We start from the raw sequence: 21,752 nt of genomic DNA, 5'->3' as shown, positions 1-21,752 counted from the left end.
GTGCATTTCAGTCTTTTGTGTATGAAAATGACCATCCGGTTCCGGAAACTGAATTTCCGTATATGCGGGTAAATTTATATAGTAATTATTTCGTTTTGAATGAAAATCGTCCGTATAAGCGGGGCATGACTGTAGTAGTAACCTGGTACTTTTTATAATTTTGAATTTATTCAGTCCTTGTTTCATTTTATCACTTTGATGTAGAATTGGGAGGTTGTCACGTATGGCTGGCATGATATCACAGTTATTAGGATTGAAGGTGGACACAAACGGTATAATTTGATCGCCCACAGATGTTTCATTAGGTTTCAAGAATATATTGAATATATATTCATATATTTCAATATACATATTGAAATTAGATTTGCAAATCATATTAACAGGCACTGGCATGACATACAACGAACTTGATACTATATATTCACATACGAATGTACAAATGGTAAACAAATACCAAGTTAAGTCGTATGAAGTTTATGAATACCAGTCACAGGTGCCTTTGTCGTCAGTACTCCGATGACTGTGGGTTCGAATTCCACACACATTCTGGTTATGATTCTTGTGTGCTCAGCACCATACACATATGCACGTGGATGTCATCAAAGTGATAAACATCTTCTACCTCCATCACTTTTCCTTTTCCTCAAGCAGACACGCCGTGGTGTAAATGAAATACTGTTCAAAGCGGCGTTGAAATCAATACAGTCATATTCATAACCGAATATTTTCTCTTCATCCTAGAACACTAATATCGTCGCAAGATGGCCAAGAACCAGATTCAGTCGTTCGAGTCGGGCCTCGTCCTCAACAAGCAGCAGAAGAACGTGCTGATCGTGTATGCCCACCAGGAACCCAAGTCCTTTAATGGCGCCCTCTTGCGGGAGGCAGTGGAGACTTTGGAGGCAGACGGTCACAGCGTGGAGGTGTCAGACCTCTACTCGATGCACTTTGAGCCAAGATGTCAGAGGACAGATGTGGTTGGTGAGTATCGTGTGGTGATGTTTTCAAACCTGTGGGAATCCCTGACACGAATATATATGGTCCCAAGCATGTGTATTTTATATATGTTGATTAACATACTTAAGTACATTACTGATACGTGGGAACAATGTTAGTACGTTGCATGCTTTGCATATTCAGATTTCCCATTTGTTGTCGTCTGTGTGCCTTCTCACACAGCGATTCCTCCTCGGGATTCCGTGTCCACAGCTATAAAATTTGTACCAAGGTTTTAAAGGGGCGACTAACTGGATCGGGTGGTCAGGTTCGGTGACATGGTTTACTGCGTGTCATAGTTAAATTACGTGGATCGATTTTCACGATGTCAATCACAAGTGTCCGATCCAGATTCGTTTACGTACAGGTCGTCGTTATATAGCTAAGACTATTGATGAGTGCGTCGTTGAACAACAAACAATATGGCCTCTTGGATGCTTTGATTCTCAAAAACTCAAAAGATTAGCTTGACTTTTTTACAATCTCAGATGACAAACTATATATTCCTTTTGTTACCCAACCTTGTGACCATAGATATAATTACATATCTACCTTCGGAGGATCAGATCAATTTGTCAAAAATGAAAGCAAATGCCATCTGAAGTATACTGAGAAAACAATTTGTGAAATGATGGACTTCTTCATTGATAACATCTTTTAGAATTTTGGGGAAAGACATTGAGGCAAGAAGTAGGCTTCATCTTGGGCACCAATTGTGCTCCCCTTCTTGCGGATCTGTTTCTTTATGCATATGAACCGTGATTTTTGCTCGGACTGGCAAAGTCAAAACAAGGTAATGTGGCCAAGAAATTGAACTTAAGCTTCAGGTATATCGATGATTTGATATCGTTCAATAACCATTAAATAGCCCATTCTCTTCCACTGATTTACTCACCTGAACTACAAATAAAGGAGACCAATGAGACCGCCTCATCTGATTCATATTGAGGTCAATGCATAAAGATTCAGAGTGAAAAACACAAGACTATATAACAGAGATCACTTCAACTTTCCAAAAGTCAACTTTCCCTATGTGTCGGACAATATTCCTGCAGCTCCAGTCCTTGGTGTCTACATTTCACAACTTTTGAGGTACAATCGAGCATGCTCTTTCTACCAAGATTTCAAAGAGCGTCATACAGCTCTTGCTCAGAAGCTGTTTGATCAAGGCTACTGCATTCAAGGCCTCAGTAACGCTTTAAAAAATGTTTTATGACAAACATGTGGACGACATTTCCAGATTTGACGCATCGGTAACAAGAATGGTGTTCGATGCAATTCCCTATTTTGTTACCATACGTTCCCATGTGTTTTCAGGTGAATAGGCATTTGCATGTGTTTGTGACGGATGCTAGCGGTGGGGCAGGATACGCTCACCTTTTCGCAAACACCTGGTATCATCATTATTTTATAGTGATTCACAAACACATGACGGATTCGTTCAATCGCCTCTGCTTTTGCTTGAATAGGATTGAGTACAGCGTCGCACATCAAGCTTCAGGTAGAACTCATCGTTCAAGGTCAATGAAGGTTAAGGACAGATCGGATTGGGGGTCTCCATTTCAGGTTGCTATTGTGTACAACGCAGTCCATATATCGTCGTCATCAGTACATAATTTTATTAAAGGAAAATTTCCTCGACGAAATTATTTTGGGAAACACAGCCCATATGACCTACCCAAGAACGCGTTCGTATGTTTGTTGTTTAACGCCGTACAATATGACATCCTCCCAATCGAAGCTACCTAATACTTTGTGTTGTGATAACACGAGTTACCAAGCCTGATCACCTGATCTAATTTGTCGTCTCGTACGACAATCATAGCAAGGCGACTTGTTTCTCTATTCTAGCCTGAAATCCAGAGGGGTACATGCCCCCGTAGCTTGGATATCCGTTGGGTGACCGACATTGGTGCATTCATTATCTACACGCGTGTAATGGTCGTGTATGTTCTACAGCACGTAATACCGGCTGCCTGGCTGTCAACTGGATCATGGCCCACTTTCGCCTGCGTTCGAATACGACTTGTCCAAACTCCACATGAACATGGCGCACTCTATATTATATAGGTGTGCTTTTGCACTAACATGGCGCAGTCTATATGATATAGGGGTGCTTTTGCACTAACATGGCGCAGTCTATATTATATAGGGGTGCTTTGCACTAACATGGCGCAGTCTATATTATATAGGGGTGACTTGCACTAAAATGGCGCAGTCTATATTATATAGGGTTGCTTTGCACTAACATCGCGCAGTCTATATTATATAGGGGTGCTTTGCACTAACATGGCGCAGTCTATATTATATAGGGGTGACTGGCACTTACATGGCGAAGTCTATATTATATAGGGGTGACTTGCACTAACATGGCGCAGTCTATATCATATAGGGGTGACTTGCACTTAAATGGCGCAGTCTATATTATATAGGGGTGACTTGCACTAACATGGCTGTCTATATCATATAGGGGTGCTTTGTACTAACATGGCGCAGTCTTTATTATATAGGGGGGACTTGCACTTAAATGGCGCAGTCTATATCATATAGGGGTGACTTGCACTAACATGGCGCAGTCTATATTTTATAGGGGGTGCTTTGCACTAACATGGCGCAGTCTATATTATATAGGGAGTGCTTTGCACTAACATGGCGCAGCCTATATTATGTAGGGGTGAATTGCACTTACATGGCGCAGTGTATATTATATAGGGGTTACTTGCACTAACATGGCGCAGTCTATATCATATAGGGGTTACTTGCACTAACATGGCGCAGTCTATATCATATAGGGGTTACTTGCACTAACATGGCGCAGTCTATATCATATAGGGGTGACTTGCACTAACATGGCGCAGTGTATATTATATAGGGGTGACTTGCACTAACATGGCGCAGTCTATATCATATAGGGGTGACTTGCACTTACATGGCACAGTCTTTATTATATAGGGGTGACTTGCACTAACATGGCTGTCTATATCATATAGGGGTGCTTTGTACTAACATGGCGCAGTCTATAATATATAGGGGTGACTTGCACTAACTTGGCGCACTCTATATTTTATAGGGGGTGCTTTGCACTAACATGGCGCAGTCTATATTATAAAGGGGGTGCTTTGCACTAACATGGCGAAGTGTATATTATATAGGGTTGCTTTGCACTAACATGGCGCAGTCTATATTATATAGGGGTGACTTGCACTTACATGGCGCAGTGTATATTATATAGGGGTGACTTGCACTAACATGGCGCAGTCTATATCATATAGGGGTGCTTTGTACTAACATGGCGCAGTCTTTATTATATAGGGGTGACTTGCACTTACATGGCGCAGTGTATATCATATAGGGGTGACTTGCACTAACATGGCGCAGTCTATATTTTATAGGGGGTGCTTTGCACTAAGATGGCGCAGTCTATATTATATAGGGGGTGCTTTGCACTAACATGGCGCAGCCTATATCATGTAGGGGTGACTTGCACTTACATGGCGCAGTCTATATTATATAGGGGTTACTTGCACTAACATGGCGCAGTCTATATCATATAGGGGTGACTTGCACTAACATGGCGCAGTCTATATCATATAGGGGTTACTTGCACTAACATGGCGCAGTCTATATCATATAGGGGTGACTTGCACTTACATGGCGCAGTGTATATTATATAGGGGTGACTTGCACTAACATGGCGCAGTCTATATCATATAGGGGTGACTTGCACTTACATGGCACAGTCTTTATTATATAGGGGTGACTTGCACTAACATGGCTGTCTATATCATATAGGGGTGCTTTGTACTAACATGGCGCAGTCTATAATATATAGGGGTGACTTGCACTAACTTGGCGCACTCTATATTTTATAGGGGGTGCTTTGCACTAACATGGCGCAGTCTATATTATATAGGGTGTGCTTTGCACTAACATGGCGCAGTCTATATTATATAGGGTGTGCTTTGCACTAACATGGCGAAGTGTATATTATATAGGGTTGCTTTGCACTAACATGGCGCAGTCTATATTATATAGGGGTGCTTTGCATTAACATGGCGCAGTCTATATTATATAGGGGGTGACTTGAACTAACATGGCGCAGTCTATATTATATAGGGGTGACTTGCACTAAAATGGCGCAGTCTATATTATATAGGGGTGACTTGCACTAACATGGCGCAGTCTATTTTATATAGGGGTGACTTGCACTAACATGGCGCAGTCTATATTATATAGGGTTGCTTTGCACTAACATGGCGCAGTCTATATTATATAGGGGTGACTTGCACTTACATGGCGCAGTCTATATTATATAGGGGTGACTTGCACTAACATGGCGCAGTCTATATCATATAGGGGTGACTTGCACTTACATGGCGCAGTCTATATTATATAGGGGTGACTTGCACTAACATGGCTGTCTATATCATATAGGGGTGCTTTGTACTAACATGGCACAGTCTTTATTATATTGGGGTGACTTGCACTTACATGGCGCAGTCTATATCATATAGGGGTGACTTGCACTAACATGGCGCAGTCTATATTATATAGGGGGTGCTTTGCACTAACATGGCGAAGTGTATATTATATAGGGTTGCTTTGCACTAACATCGCGCAGTCTATATTATATAGGGGTGACTTGCACTTACATGGCGCAGTCTATTTTATATAGGGGTGACTTGCACTAACATGGCGCAGTCTATATTATATAGGGTTGCTTTGCACTAACATGGCGCAGTCTATATTATATAGGGGTGACTTGCACTTACATGGCGCAGTGTATATTATATAGGGGTGACTTGCACTAACATGGCGCAGTCTATATCATATAGGGTTGACTTGCACTAACAGTAGCTTCCGTGAATGGCACAGATTTTTGCATTGCCTTGGGGCCACGTCAAGCCGGGTTTTTTTGTGAAAACACAATCATTATCCATTAATATCAGTGAGTACTGAGAGGGATTTAACGCTGCTTAGAATAAAGTTTCAGTTACATAAGCCCGAATGGATGCAGGTCTTAGACGTTTAGCACTTTGGTAAAATCCACGACCACGGGTATTCAACCCACGATCAAATGTCTCTGGCAGGCCTTAGGGACTGATGAAACATTGAGAATCTATTGAACCTGTCCATTAGTTTATGAAGTTCTGATAATAACGTCCTGTGTTTAATGTGATTGATGAAAAGTAAGATACTAATCCGATGACAAATGAAAACTAATTGTATGGCTAAGGATAAGATCAGACAATCTAAAAAGAGAGCTCCATCCGTGAAGAGTAGGTCTACAACAACCTACGCTTGACGTAACAGGCAACTATGGTCCAGTTGGTCCAGACTCGATTATATAGAGACCGCCGTCATATAGCCGGAATATTGCTGAGTACGACGTTAAACAACAAACAAACAAATGAAAGCGGGCTCCGATTGCGTGAAGAATCCTTTTAACCGCGTTAACAATGACCACGTGGCGGTAACAGTATTCATCACAAATAGACATACGACAAAGACTCCAAACGATGTTTCTTTCCTATTCACATTGCAGGGAGTGTACAGAATGAAGGGTTCTTCAAATATCAAATGGAAACGAAATCAGCATGGGAAAATGGCACCCTATCAGCAGATATAAAAGTAGAAATTGAGAAACTGAAGCGGGCTGATCTTGTCATCTTTCAATTTCCCTTGTACTGGTTTTCTGTCCCCGCCATCTTGAAAGGCTGGTTCGACCGAGTCTACACCATGGGCTTCGCCTACGGAATGGGGAATATGTATAGCACTGGGCCTATGAAGGTGAGGCTCTGGCAAACAAACAAATGTGTTATATTTCATATAATGAAGGGCTGGCTCTACAGAGTCTGTTGCTTAACAAATAATGAGGTTAGGTAGGGTTCAAAATCATTATACTTATATAGCGGACCCGTGAAGATCCGGGGTAGAATAGGTCTTCAGCAAAACATACTTGCCGTAAAAGGCGACTATTATTGTCGTGAGAGGCGACTAACGGGACCGGGTGGTCAGTCTCGCTGACTTGGTTGATGCATGTCATCGATCCCAAATGCGTGGATCGATGTTCATGATATCAGTCACTTGTCTGGTCCAGACTCGATTATTTACAGACCGCCGTCATATAGCTGGAATATTGCTGAGTGGGGCGTTAAACAACAAACAAACAAAACTTATATAGCGACGTGCATACACGTGTGTGTGTGTAGCTGCTTGTACTGTTCCGGACATATGCCGGTTTCATGGTGCTAGCTCTCTGGGATACCATGCGCAGTTTAACATGGATTAACCGCCATACACATGCACAGTAGACTGTCTCCCAGCCGACCAGTCCTTGTTTTAACCCCTTCATGCCGAGCACCAGGCAGGGTAACAACATGTTGGAATGAATGGGAAGTATATTTCATGAACGTTCTGATTTGCGAATGACAAATACTGAACCGCAAAAAGAAACGTTACTTCATGAAATACTTCATGACAGTTTCTTGCATCGATACTGGCGCCATGCCACGACTTGTATCGATACTTGCGACAGGCCAAGACTTGTATCGATACTAGCGCCATGCCAAGACTTGTATCGATACTGGCACCATGCCAAGACTTGTATCAATACTAGCGCCAGGCCAAGACTTGTATCGATACTAGCGCCATGCCAAGACTTGTATCGATACTAGCGCCAGGCCATGACTTGTATCGATACTAGCGCCAGGCCAAGACTTGTATCGATACTAGCGCCATGCCAAGACTTGTATCGATACTGGCGCCATGCCAAGACTTGTATCGATACTAGCGCCAGGCCAAGACTTGTATCGATACTAGCGACATGCCAAGACTTGTATCGATACTAGCGCCAGGCCAAGACTTGTATCGATACTAGCGCCAGGCCAAGACTTGTATCGATACTAGCGCCAGTCCAAGACTTGTATCGATACTAGCGCCAGGCCAAGACTTGTATCGATACTAGCGCCAGACCAAGACTTGTATCGATACTAGCGCCAGGCCAAGACTTGTATCGATACTAGCGCCAGGCCAAGACTTGTATCGATACTAGCGCCAGGCCAAGACTTGTATCGATAATGCCAATGCTTATGAGAACCACTTACAGATAACAGCAACCATACCAGGTCATCAACAGCATGCAATCTCCATAAAGCCTGATTTCTCTGAAGTCTTGGCACAGCGCTAGTATCAGAGCAAGAATGTTTGATCCACGTCTTGGGGTACCGTTTATCAGAAAAGGATTTGGATTTTCATGGAAAGCATTTTTTGTGCCAAGGTCGTTTGTTAAGCTCCGTTTTGGCGACCTGTTATGTCCACATTTGGGCCAAATAAATTTGGATAGAGACTAGTGTAAAACACGAGAAACGATATACCTTAACAAAATACATTTAATATTTCATTGTGAAACTTTCACGAAGTATTTTCATGGAGTGACGTTTCTTTTGCGGTTCAGTATATGACACGGAATCATGTGAGTTACCGCCTTGTTTTACAAACTAATTGGAAAAATGTACGTTCTGGTACCCGAACGCGTTTCATGAAATAGTAAAATGTATGTATACATACTCAAAGAGTTGTTCAAGCAACTTTGAGAGCGCACAGGAATGCAAAAACCGTTTAACTACTGTTAATCATTGCAGGGTAAAAGGGGCATGTTGTCCTTTACTACTGGAGGTCCCGGTGCCGCCTACTATCCAGATGGTTTGAACGGCGACATGAACGTCCTACTGTGGCCCCTACAGGTGAGTAGTTTGTTTCATGTTGATTCACGCCGCAATATTCCGGTCTGTAAATAATCGAGTCTGGACTAGACAATCCAGTGTTTGACAACATATGAATACATGCATCAACCAAGTCAGCAAGCCTAACCACCCGATCCCCCTTACGACAAGTCTTGCCCGGACCTTCACGCGTCAGGTGTGTAGTAGTAGTAGTAGTAGTAGTAGTAGTAGTAGTAGTAGTAAAGCCCGAAGTGATGCAGGTCTTAGACGTTTACAACTTCGGTGAAAGCCACGAACACGGGTATGGGGCTGACAAACCTGAAAACAATCGGACCGATAGTAGTAGTAGTATAGTAGTAGTAGTAGTAGTATAGTAGCAGTAGTAGTATAGTAGTAGTATAGTAGCAGTAGTAGTATTAGTATAGTATTAGTAGTATTAGTATAGTAGTATTAGTATTAGTATAGTAGTAGTATAGTAGTAGTAGTATAGTAGTAGTATAGTAGCAGTAGTAGTATTAGTATAGTATTAGTAGTATTAGTATTAGTATAGTAGTAGTATAGTAGTAGTAGTAGTAGTAGTATAGTAGTATTAGTATTAGTATTAGTATTAGTATTAGTATAGTATTAGTAGTATTAGTATTAGTATAGTAGTAGTAGTAGTAGTATAGTAGTATAGTAGTAGTATAGTAGTAGTAGTAGTAGTATAGTAGTATAGTAGTAGTATAGTAGTAGTTGTAGTAGTAGTATAGTAGTAGTAGTAGTATAGTAGTATAGTAGTAGTATAGTAGTAGTAGTAGTAGTATTAGTATAGTATTAGTATAGTAGTAGTAGTAGTATAGTAGTAGTAGTAGTAGTAGTAGTAGTATAGTAATAGTACTAGTAGTAGTAGTGGTCGTAGTAGTATAGTAGTAGTAGTAGTAGTATAGTAGTATAGTAGTAGTATAGTAGTAGTTGTAGTAGTAGTATAGTAGTAGTAGTAGTAGTAGTAGTATAGTAGTATAGTAGTAGTATAGTAGTAGTTGTAGTAGTAGTATAGTAGTAGTAGTAGTAGTAGTAGTATAGTATTAGTATAGTAGTAGTAGTAGTAGTATAGTAGTAGTAGTATAGTAGTAGTAGTATAGTAGTAGTAGTATAGTAGTAATAGTAGTAGTAGTATAGTAGTAGTAGTAGTATAGTAGTTGTAGTAGTAGTATAGCAGTAGTAGTATAGTAGTAATAGTAGTAGTAGTATAGTAGTAGTAATGTTAGCAGTAGTAGTATAGTAGTAGTAGTAGTAGTATAGTAGTAGTATAGCAGTAGTAGTATAGTAGTAATAGTAGTAGTAGTATAGTAGTAGTAATGTTAGCAGTAGTAGTATAGTAGTAGTAGTAGTAGTAGTATAGTAGTAGTAGTAGTAGTAGTAGTAGTAGTGGTCGTAGTAGTAGTAGTAGTAGTAGTAGTAGTATAGTAGTAGTAGTAGTAGTAGTAGTAGTATAGTAGTAGTAGTAGTAGTAGTAGTAGTAGTAGTGGCCGTAGTAGTATAGTAGTAGTAGTAATGTTAGCAGTAGTAGTATAGTAGTAGTAGTAGTAGTAGTATAGTAGTAGTAGTAGTGGTCGTAGTAGTATAGTAGTAGTAGTAGTAGTAGTAGTATTATAGTAGTAGTAGTAGTAGCAGTAGTAGTAGTAGTAGTAGTAGTACCACCACCACGAACAGGGGCATGGCGCTGGTAGCAGATATATCATAACCCGGGCTAACTTAGGATTCAGACCCGTGTTCGACGGATCGTGGCTCGACTAAGGGTGCAACTCTGTACATCGAGTAACGGCGACTTAGACCGGCCACACGTGCTCCTAACAATCTTATACATGACAAGTTAACATACTTTACATTATTATTTCTTTTGCCACAGAACGGTGTGCTAAAGTTTGTGGGATTTGATGTCCTTGCCCCTCAAATACACTATGCTCCTGCGCATGTCAGTGACGATGACCGGAAGCAGTGGCTGACTGACTGGGCCAAACGTCTTCATAACATTTTCGAAGAACCGGTTCTCAATTTTGTGAACAGTTCCAACTTTTCAAATTACAAGCTGACAGAAGAATATCTGGAAGGTGAATCTTCGAAACAGTTTGGCCCAACAGTAGGCCAGAACATCGGCAAACCGTTCTCATCAACAGGAATGCTAAAGCCCTAGAGATCTCAAAGAGAAATATATGTAGTGTAAATGCAACGGTCATCATTTACTGTTGATTCTCGTATATCCCAATATAAAATAAAATAGTTAATCGAGTGTAGCTTTTCGAGATGAGCTCGGGTCAGTGTTAGCTCATAAATTGACAATAATCTATTTTGTTTATAAGGATAATGATGAAGACAGCTCATCGTTCATGCGGTATCCTTAACGCATTTGGGCATGTTAGAAAGAACAGGACGCCGAAATACGGCTTGTTTATCAAAAGGGCTTCTGACCCGTTTCTGTCTTTGGTCAACAAATTGATGAAGCATGAATTTTCGAATGACATATGAAGAGGAACTGTTTACGATGCAGAGCCTTCTTTCAGCCTAGGTTTGTTTGCTTTTTGTTTAACGCCGCACTAAGCAATATCTCAGCTATATGACGGCGGTCTGTAAATAATCGATTCTGGACCAGACAGTCCGGTGATTGATATCATGACTATCGATCTACGCCCGGGGCACGATGCCTCTTACGACAGGCATGTTCTAGAAAAATGGGGTGGTGGTGGTGATGGGGGTAATAATTGTTCTCAGGTTTTACAGAGGAAATAAAACTGTTCGTTTTATGATTGTGTACAAAAATAATTGAATTGTTCGATTCCCCTTTCACAATAAATTTGCATGTTTTGAAGCAATAAAACTGTATTGTTAGATATCACGAACTTGCATTGTGGGTCAGTGTGCCGTGGGGTTAAACTCTTCACGGTTCTGCTTTAGAGGGATTGTGCTGAAAATTTCGAAATTTGTGAAATCAATAATTCATTTTGTAACATCAATCATGATTTCATCGTCTATTTGGCGCCTCTAAACAGAGTGAAATGGGATAAACGCGGCTTGTGTTGAACTTGGCTTGGCCTAGTCTGTTTGACATGTAACATTTATCACTCTCAAGGGATATTTTATCATTGGAGGAAACCCTTATTCTAGATTTGCAATTGTCTTACCTTACATCTGTCAGTAACCTGCAAGAAGACTATGTCCCAGAATTGCACGAATAGCTAGATTTGTGCGTGATCGGTACCAAACCAAATGAAGCGTCATATAATCTCCCGTTTTTCTTCTGGATGCTAGACCATTCGTGACCAACTCGTGTTATTCCAGGACAAGCCGAAAGGGACGAGTGGTGACGAATGGATGCTGGACGTCTGAGAGGAGAGGAGTCGGCACGATTATTCAGTGTGGCATATCTTCTTTCTGTTTTGATAAATACCCTTGAAATATTCGTTAACAAAACTCCGTTGTAAGCCCGAGTCTAGTACTATCCCGCTCTAAAATAGCTGTCCTGTCATAGGACACCCGTGAGCCCGAGAAGGTAGATGTAAGTTAGAGAATAAGATGGTGACGTCACTTCCGAAACAAAGAATGGCCCCAGGGTACATATTATAGAATAGAGATGTGTTACTGTGGATAATCAAGGATGAGACTGAGGGGTGGAGTTGTCTTTTAGAAGTGCAACTGTACGACTTCCAATCTAATTTGTTTACATCAATCGATCAATGTTTATTGTTTCAATTCTTTGGTTTGAGGCTAGTCTGGTTACAAGAAATCGGCTATGTAAGATTATTCCTTAATGAATTTAGGCAAAGACTATCAGATACCCTTTACCAAACATGGCATTCTTCAATGGAATTATCTTCGAGGTGCAGCTGCTGTGTTATGTACAAATCTATGTTGAACACAGAACATTCTTTAACAAATGACATTCCACGTGGCATTAAGAGATATAACTCAAAGTTTAGATTAATAATTTCCGTTTAAATGTGGAAAGACACAGTTACACTCCCCAGTATTTTCCGATTTCTGTTTGTCCAAAAATATCCATCTGTAATAAAATTCACATAGCGGATGCAAACAGGTGATATTCTTGTCCTTCATAATTTTATAACATGGGTTTATTCTTAGCCAGAAGATACAAATTAAGAAATACCTAAAACCTTTTTGACATGAATCAATTTATTTCAGTAACAGGCTACCAGCCAATAATACATTAATATAGCATGATAAATCACGTATGCTAGAGTAAAGTTCATACATACATACATACATATACATACATACATACATACATACATACATACATACATACATACATACATACATACATACATACGTACGTACGTACGTACGTACGTACGTACTTTACTCTAGCATACGTGATTTATCATGCTATATTAATGTATCATTGGCTGGTAGCCTGTTACTGAAATAAATTGTCTGTCGGTTTCAAGGCCAACCGACACACAGTCTGTACAATCACAATAGTATAATTGTTTTACACATACGCATTTACTTACTATCACCACGTATTTCTACGACAGTATATAATTATACTAAACAATCACTGTTTGCCGTTACAAATAATGACTTCTAACAGCGTTCCACAGCGAGCGGGGGCGGTCGGGTAGCCTAGTGGTTAAAGTGTTCGCTCGTCATGCTGAAGACCCGGGTTCGATTCCTGATTGGGGTACAATGTGTGAAGCTGTGGCAACCCACTCCGGCTACAAAGAAAAGACAAGACAAACATGATGGGCCACGACATCAAGCAGGCTGCAGCGATCTCCATCAACCTTAACGAGATGGAGCTGGTGAAACCAGTTCGCCTACCTCGGCTCCTCCATCACAAACAATCTGTATTTGGATGCTGAGATCCACAGGCAGATCGGCATAGCGCCACCCCCGTCAGACTGATGAAGAGAGTGATGGAGAACAACAAGCTCACAACCATCACCAAGGTTGCTGTCACACAGCCTGCGTCTTGACATTGCTGTACAGCAGCGAGCCTTGGACCCTCTCATCTGGGCAGGAAAAGAATACCAGCGCCTTCCACATGAACATCCTGAGGCGCACCCTCGGAATTAGCTGATGTGACCGAGTCACAAACACTGAAGTTCTTGCCCTAGCCATGATCCTAAGTCTCTTCTCCCTGCTCCAAAATGGACGTCCACGTCCGTCGCATGGAGGACGCGACAAAACCGAATAGGATCTCCTGTATGGCAAGCTAGAATTCGGCAGAAGGGAACCTTCAAATACGTCTGCAACCCCTGCTTGAGGTCCCTGGAGGTTGAGAGGTGGGAGGAACTCGTCGAAGAAAAGGAGAACGAGTGTCTAAAGCATACAGTTCGGTTGTTTTTATTTATTTAAAAACAATAATTGAACACCTGTTAATGTTGAAAAAAATAACTGAGGTCCTAAACATAAAAGAAAAATTTGCTGATCTCAAACCAAAATATCCCCCGAACCCCACCCTGAAAATCAAATGGTCGTTCCCTAAACTCTTGGGTAAGGTTTAGGCTAACGCTAAGTCTCTGAAAATTTTGAATTTTTTTTTGTGAGAGAGAAAAACAACTACATTTAGATTGAAACGGTGCCTCAGTGGGATGGGATGTTCAGACATGGGCATCGTCTCATAAAGCGATCTTAGTCTTAGCACAACGACTATCATAAAGCAGGGATGGGAATTACGATCAGCTTAGCGCTGAGATGGCCTTGTGGAACAGGACTCTGAACCTGTGGGAAATCTAGACTTGGTTCATTTAGGTGTATAACATTACAGGAAGGGCTGGGCGGAAGGGGAAATAATATGCTTCAGGCACTGTGAGACATACTCCCTTTACAAGTTCTAAAATGGTACTTTAAGAAAGGGTTATGCTGTTCCAATCAAATATTTTACTACGCTTGGATACTCTCCGTCAAGATTGAATATAAGTAGAAGGCCTGATTTGAATGGGATTGTGTACACTGTTCGGTAACATAGTTAAACTACTGGATGAATATATCGCATTACGGGACACATAAACCAAATAAGGTATCAAAATTTATTAGATTTATTTATTATTCTTATGAAGTTGGTGTCGGGGGTCATCATGAACCATCCTCAATATCTCCAGGGATTTCATTTCGGTAAACCTACACTAACCCTGGATCCATTCACATCCATTGCGATCTTAAATTACCTGCCCTTGAATTCCATCAACATTCTACCGACCAATCAAACGTAGAGAAAAGGAAAAAGAAAATGGGTAAGGGAGGTAACTCGTGATACCTAGAAACCAGGACATCCTTTACGTCGAAAAGATTTTTGATCGCTTTCTTTTGCGTGTCAGTTTTTCGACGTTGAATTTCTCGCAAACACTGTAATTAATGGGACTGGTCGCTTCTTTGTTGATATCGCTACCTAATACTGAATCTAGTTTGTAACTCGCATTCTGGTTGTGACGTACAGTCAAGTCTCGTTAATCCGGATATCGGCTTTATCCGACAATAATGATGGGAACCGAATAAATCAGTGGTATTTATTCGTGGTTAGACCCAGTAACGTAGCCAAATCAAGGGCGGGTAATTTGAGATTTCGAGAATGGCGGGAATTGATCCAGGTTTACTGAAATGCGAGCCCTGGAGATTCAGAAGATGATGACACCTGTTACCTCGCACCTGTTACATCAGCAGCGCACAACTGTGTGTATCGTTTCTAGCAGCCTTTACCTCACCATGTACATATACAGGATTATCGACGTGTGCAGAGACTGGGCGTTACAGAGCATGGCCACAGCTTTCCCGGAGTGCTGGCGTTCCTGGTGTTAGTCTCGCTGTTACCTATGATCGTGGTTTCGAATCCCGATCCGCACAGATTTTGTTTCTAGCTTCATCAGCACCATGCCAATATTCGTCGGTTCCACCAAGTGGTAAACGTCTGAGGCCTGCATCATTTCGGGCTTTTCCCCTACCTAAAGCTGACACGTTGTTACGTGTCGAGAATACGGCGCTAAACCCAACTCGCTCTCACTCACTCACTCACTCACTCACTCACTCGACCCGTGAAGATATGGGGCAGAATAGATCTTCAGCAGCCAATTCTTGTAAACGGCGACTATGCTTGTCGTAAAAGGCGACTAACGGGATCGGGCTGTCAGGCTCGCTGACTTGGTTGATGCATGTCATCGATCCCAATTACGTAGATCGATGCTCATGATGTCAATCTCTGGATTGTCTGGTCCAGACTCGATTATTTACAGACCGCCGTCATATAGCTGAAATATTGCTGAGTGCGGAGTTAAACAACAAACTCACTCATTCCTGCCTTCCCCGGGGTGCTGGTCTTCTTGGCATTAGTCGCGTTGTTACTTTCCTGTCTTTTCAAGCTGAATGTTCTGCTGATCTGACGGTCTCAGGTGCTCTGTCTCTTGCTGCGCTGATGTGGCTGAATAATAGAGGTGAGGTGAGGTGAAATGGGGTTTAACGTCGCGTCCAAGATTATTGCACTTATATAGCAACGTGCATGCACGTGTATGTATGTGTGTGGCTGCGTGTACTAGTCCGGACTGATGCCGATTTATAGTGCTAGCTCACTGAGATACCATGCCGCAGTTGAACATGAATACCCCACAGTATACTGACTCCGAACCGACCAGTCCTTGTTATAGCCCCTTTATGTCGAGCGCCAGACAGGGTATTAACAAGTACCATCTTTTAACGTCTTTTGGTATGACGCGGTCGGGGATCGAACCCCGGACCTTCCGCTCTCCGGGTTGACGCTCTACCTCTTGACCACGGAGGCGGTCTGAATAATAGAGGGACCCGTAGATGACCACTTGTAACCCTTAATCTGCCTTCAGGTAACGAATGAAAATCGAATGTAGGAACTTCTTATCAGTATTATCATTACTGGTTTCGCTAATTGCTGGGGCAGATACCAGTCTCTTCTGATGTTATCACTCCTCCTGGAGTGTTGACCTTAATCCCTGGTCAGCAAATTTCCAATTCATTTGGTGGTCATAACCAGCCCACCTGCACACACAGCCTGCAGCCACCAGGGCACGGAAAGCTTTAACCATTTAACCTGTCAGTTTGTAATGAACAGATCCGTTGTAGCTCACAGATACATCCAAACAGAAACTTAAATTGTTGCAATGTTGCATCACTATTATGGATAAAACATAAACATGGCCACATTTAGCAGTTCCCCGCCGTGATATTGCTGAAAGATTGCTAAAAGCGGCGTAAAACCATACTCACTCACTAACTTTAGCAGTTAAATTGACAATATATCACAGAACATGCGTGTCACATTTACACATGCATGTAGTGCTAAACCCTGTGAGGATTCTGGGTTAGAATAGGACCGAAGCTGGGCGTAAGAAACGACAAAGGGGTCGGTTGGTGAGGTTCGGTGACTTGGTTGATCGTGTGCCACCGTACCCTGATGGCGTGGAAAGTTGCTCGTAATTTAATCGGGGGCGCGGGTGGCCCAGTCGTCTAAGGCGTCGCGGTTAACTGTGCATAGTTGCGTCCATTGGACACGCCAGAATCCTATAATTGCGGGTTTGAATCCCGGTTCGCCACGATTATGTTTCTAGTTTTGTCAACACCATATCCGTGCTCGTGGGTTTCATCGAAGTGGTAAACGCCTGAGACCTGCATCACTTCGGGCTTTCCTCCCACATTGAGCTGATTGTCCGGTCCAGACTCAACTCTTTACGGGCCGTCGTCATACCGTTGGGATATTGCTGAATGTGGCGATCAACAACAAACACACCTACTGAGGCTATTATTATTACTTTACGAGTATCTCAACCATGAATACGGGGGACAGTGCGGCAAGCTCAGTTACTCAACTGATTAAAATCAGATCTTAGTGCTACAGTTGAACAAAGATCGGAAGACATCCCATTACAGGTCACGCGTGAAGGGCCTTTCAACCGACAAATCAAAGCGTCGCTTACCAGATCGGGAAAGTGACAGTCGGAATGGGTTTTCTAATCATGCAACCTCGCAAAGGTTAACACGGGGTATTCCGAACGACAGTTGCGGGCTCAACGACAGATTCGGCCAAAATTATAGTCTGTCTCTCGTTTCAATGGGATAATAAATTCAAACGGAAGAGATTTTCCATAGCCCGTGGGAAGAAATGTCATACAATCTCGGCCATCTACTAGACGTTCTTTGAGAAGCATTTAGAAGTTGGGGTAGTCTGTCATACAGGTCATGAAACAAATATATCCAATACAGCCCATGCAAGTCTATAATGTTTGGCAAGACTAGATTACTGCAGTTTATCACGAATGAAGAACGTCTCTGGGCTCCTTTTTATGATACTTTATATCTATTTTAACAACTGTTTTTTGTCTTTAAAATATGTTCATTTCAGAGACTAGATGTAAGTCTAAAGATGGAGTACGAAGTAGGATAAGATATATGGATGAACGAGGTATTTATTACAAATAGGCGACGTTTCGGTGTACGTTCGAACACTGTTATCAAGTTTGATCACTTGCTTGATAACTGTGACAGAACTTACACCGAAATGTCGCTCCTAGTTGTAATAAAGAAGTTGTTCATCCATATATCTTATCCTTCCTTGAACTTAGACAAAATTGCGCAATTCAAGTAAACGTTGTGGTATCATTTGTATTTTACTCTCAAGGCGTTCTTGAAATGAAACCTCATTGGTTACCTAAACACATCCATTGTTCACGTTTTGTTTGTATTTTCTAGAGTGTGAATACATGACACATATCTTATTCACCTAACAAAGGGGAAATAAAAGCTGTGAAACGTCGTTACAAAGAATAGACGAATCTGTATCCATAAGTAAGTGTCATGTATTCATGTTCTTCCATCATCTAAATGTCTATCAAAGGAGTGGTATTTAAAAAAGCTATTGTGTATATAGGGGTCGCCCCGCTATTATTGACCCTATTGTTATGTAGTATTATTGTTACAGCGGTCAAGATCAAAGAAAAGGCCAGATATACATGTAGTGGACACAATTCATGGATAACAACTTCTTTAATTACTGTAAAGGCGACGGCATAAGGATATATACCGAAACGTCGCCTTTTCGGTAATAAAAGAAGTTGTTATCCATGAATTGTGTCTACTTTGTCATCCGTCAACTTCTAAGTATGACCATCAAACCATTCCTACCAGACATGTTACTTTTAAGGATAAGGCTATAATCCCCACTTCACTGGAGCGTTAACATAGGTTTAACAGCGGGATTAACCTCATATTTATGGATCCAGTTTACCCATTGAGTCATGGCACACCTTTTGCAAACCTCTTGCAAAAAATGAAAAAAAACCCCAAATGCTTAAACAGTCTGGGACAAAATACACGCAACCAGGGCGAAGCGTAAATTTAGAAATATTGCCAAGTTAGCCAACGCCGATACAGTCAATAAAAAGGCCAACATTCAAGCTGAGCACTTCTCATCTGTCAGCAGCAACAACGATTGCAGCAAAAAATTAAATCAGGAATGCTCATGCCTAAGATATTAAATCATCAGCAAGCTTCTGGCCTACAATATACCATTTACTGTGGCAGAGTTTGACGATGCAATACAACATTGAAAAGGCACTGCACCTGGTCTTAATACAACCAGTTACGAGATATTGAAAAACCTACCTGATCCAACCAAGAGCTGACTCACCTAGTTGTACAACACGATATGGTCCAAAGGAGAAGCCCCCAAAGCATGGAATCATGCTGAGCTTATCTCTCTCCCAAAGCAAGGGAAAGACGAAGCCCTAACAAACTCTTATCGAACTATCTCACTCACTTTAAACATGTGCAAAACTATGTAAGCCATGGCTACAAAAAAGGCTCGTGCTTCAACAATATGACCACACAAAAACTCGGAAAATCCCTCACTAAAGCCATCTTGGATATTAATTTGTGAGCTCATCCGAAATGACGATTGTGATGAAATTCAGCCATCAAGATTGCACTACAAAAGGATACATCCTCCCTGGACTCCCAAAGTTGATACTGCTTTAACATCAGAAGTCACTAAAAACCAACACTACTAGGATCAGTAGCTATAACTAAAATTGAAACTACTAGGGACAGTTGGGACCATATATACACTATTGGATCCAAGAATCCTGTCAACAACAGTGCTGGTTACCGAATCCATGTCCATACCTCCAAGCCAAAAGCACATTCGCTTCGCCTGCCTGACGGTTAGTCAGTCAGTCAGTATTGCCGAATTACTGCTGAACTGAAGACAAGAGAACCAGTTGGAGCTCTGCTGGATCCCGTCTCACATAGAAATTCATGGAAATGAAAAATCAGACACACTGACAATGCTAGCTCGAGACAAAGCGGGGATATAGCCTATCCCCTTCAGTAAACTGGAGATAAAAAGGAAAATCAAAGCCTCATTACCCCTAACATGACAAGCCCAATACCAAATTCAACCCATAATCCATAAAACCTCATACTCAAACGAGGGGAAAGTTAACGTAGCCATCTCACGCCTGAGACTCGGTCATAAAAAGCACTATGACAAGGTTTGTCCATCTTGCAGTCAACCTGAATCCAATGCTCACTTCTTACTGTAATCAAAGACCATGCCCCAGCCCGGCTCGGTTAAAAGAAGAATTGCAGTTAGATCCGCTATCTGTCGTAGATCTCCTGAAGCCAAAAGAAGCAATAACTAACTCTATTTACGAGAGACGGTCCATCTCATTAAAATCAGATCTTAGTTCTCGCTACCACTAAACAAAGACCTGAGGACATCCCATTACGGGTCAAGTCAGACCGACCTTGCACGAACTTTGACCGACCAATGAAATGACTGACAAGAAGTCCACATTAGCCAATCAGATCTCACAATGGGTATGTGTACCCTACTCACACACACGAGTCCCAAAGAGGGACGGGTCAGTCGAAACTGCTAAGGGCAGCGAACCTTTCAACACTTAAAGCAACAACAATCATTGCATCATAGGCCAGAGACACATGATACCTGTTATTGACAAAAACATACGATATCCCAATCTTACAATTCAGAACATGTAAGCATTATTTACCAACTGAAACCGGTCGTTGGAATAGTGTAAAGAAAGAAGATCGTGTATGTGAACTGTGCAACTCTCCTTCAGGTGGCCCAGTCGTCTACATTCGTGACCAACTCGTGTTATTCCGGGACAAGCCGAACAGCGACTCGTGCTCCTCTCGTGGCCATGTTTGCAACTGGGTTCTGTCTTAGCGCAAACGGGCATACCTAAAACAATTGTCAACTCGTTGCGCAATGATTCACATATATTTCCCTATATATTAATTATATATCAGATGCAATTTAAAGCACACCAGGACATGCGGAATTATACAGTATGATTGAACACATTTAACTGCGTCTTGGGTATATTTTTAGATGCAAGACATATGTAAAAACAGAAATTTTTTCTTAGGGATTCTTTGACGAAGAATTTGAAATCATACGCGCATTCTGATTGGTTTGTCGTATTTTCGCACATAACATTCATCGAAAGGGGGACGATTCTTCTTGCAGGTTACGGAAAGGGGCGAGTGGTGACGCATGGAATGAGCGATTCGCTGTGCAGAGTTGCGTCCCTTGGGCACGCCAGAAACATATGTCTCTCGATATTTATTAATGGAATATTTAAAGCTGTAAGCTACTACAGATAGAATATGACACATTCATCCAAGTCATGCGATCATCTGGTCATAGTGCTGTTATTCATTGCCCTACTCCAAAATTGCCACGACCCCTAGTGTATCTGTGCAGTCAAAAGAACCCACTCACCCGGTGAAAGATGACAAGATGGTGGAAACACGAATACGGTCATACACCCGAAGCACAAGTGTCAAAACGTAACATGTGACTTAGTTCAATGTGCCTCTTTTCACCCAGGGGGGAGATCGGTGCCCGAATTGTGAGGTGGGTGTTAAAACCGTCGAAGCGCCCGAAGGCAGCATGGCTTGTATACTCCCCAGGGAGTTGAGAGTGATAAGTGGAATGCATACGGACCCACTGGTCGGGGAACAAACCGCATTTCAGAAGATACGTAAGTG

The 21,752-nt window shown here is 41.8% G+C and overlaps 1 protein-coding gene across 1 annotated transcript; it reads left to right on the top strand.

Annotated features, from left to right (window-relative positions):
* Positions 1-741: 741 nt before the first annotated feature.
* LOC139450098 (ribosyldihydronicotinamide dehydrogenase [quinone]-like) lies at positions 742-11,625 on the top strand. Its single transcript, XM_071231742.1, has 4 exons — positions 742-981; positions 6,542-6,786; positions 8,640-8,741; positions 10,609-11,625. The coding sequence occupies exons 1-4, from the start codon at positions 762-764 to the stop codon at positions 10,891-10,893; spliced, it is 852 nt and encodes a 283-aa protein (XP_071087843.1). The 5' UTR covers positions 742-761; the 3' UTR covers positions 10,894-11,625.
* Positions 11,626-21,752: the final 10,127 nt, after the last annotated feature.

This window comes from Haliotis cracherodii, unplaced genomic scaffold (genome assembly GCF_022045235.1).
Source record: "Haliotis cracherodii isolate W230 unplaced genomic scaffold, xgHalCrac1.p SCAF_8, whole genome shotgun sequence".
Classification (NCBI taxonomy): Eukaryota; Metazoa; Mollusca; class Gastropoda; order Lepetellida; family Haliotidae; genus Haliotis; species Haliotis cracherodii.
Note: the sequence above shows the minus strand (reverse complement) of the source record. Positions and strands in the feature narration are given on the sequence as shown.

Coding starts and splice junctions, on each gene's coding strand:
- LOC139450098 (XM_071231742.1), top strand. CDS start 762: ATGGCCAAGAACCAGATTCAGTCGTTCGAGTCGGGCCTCGTCCTCAAC. Junction 982..6,541: donor TCAGAGGACAGATGTGGTTG/GTGAGTATCGTG, acceptor TTCACATTGCAG/GGAGTGTACAGAATGAAGGG. Junction 8,742..10,608: donor TCCTACTGTGGCCCCTACAG/GTGAGTAGTTTG, acceptor CTTTTGCCACAG/AACGGTGTGCTAAAGTTTGT.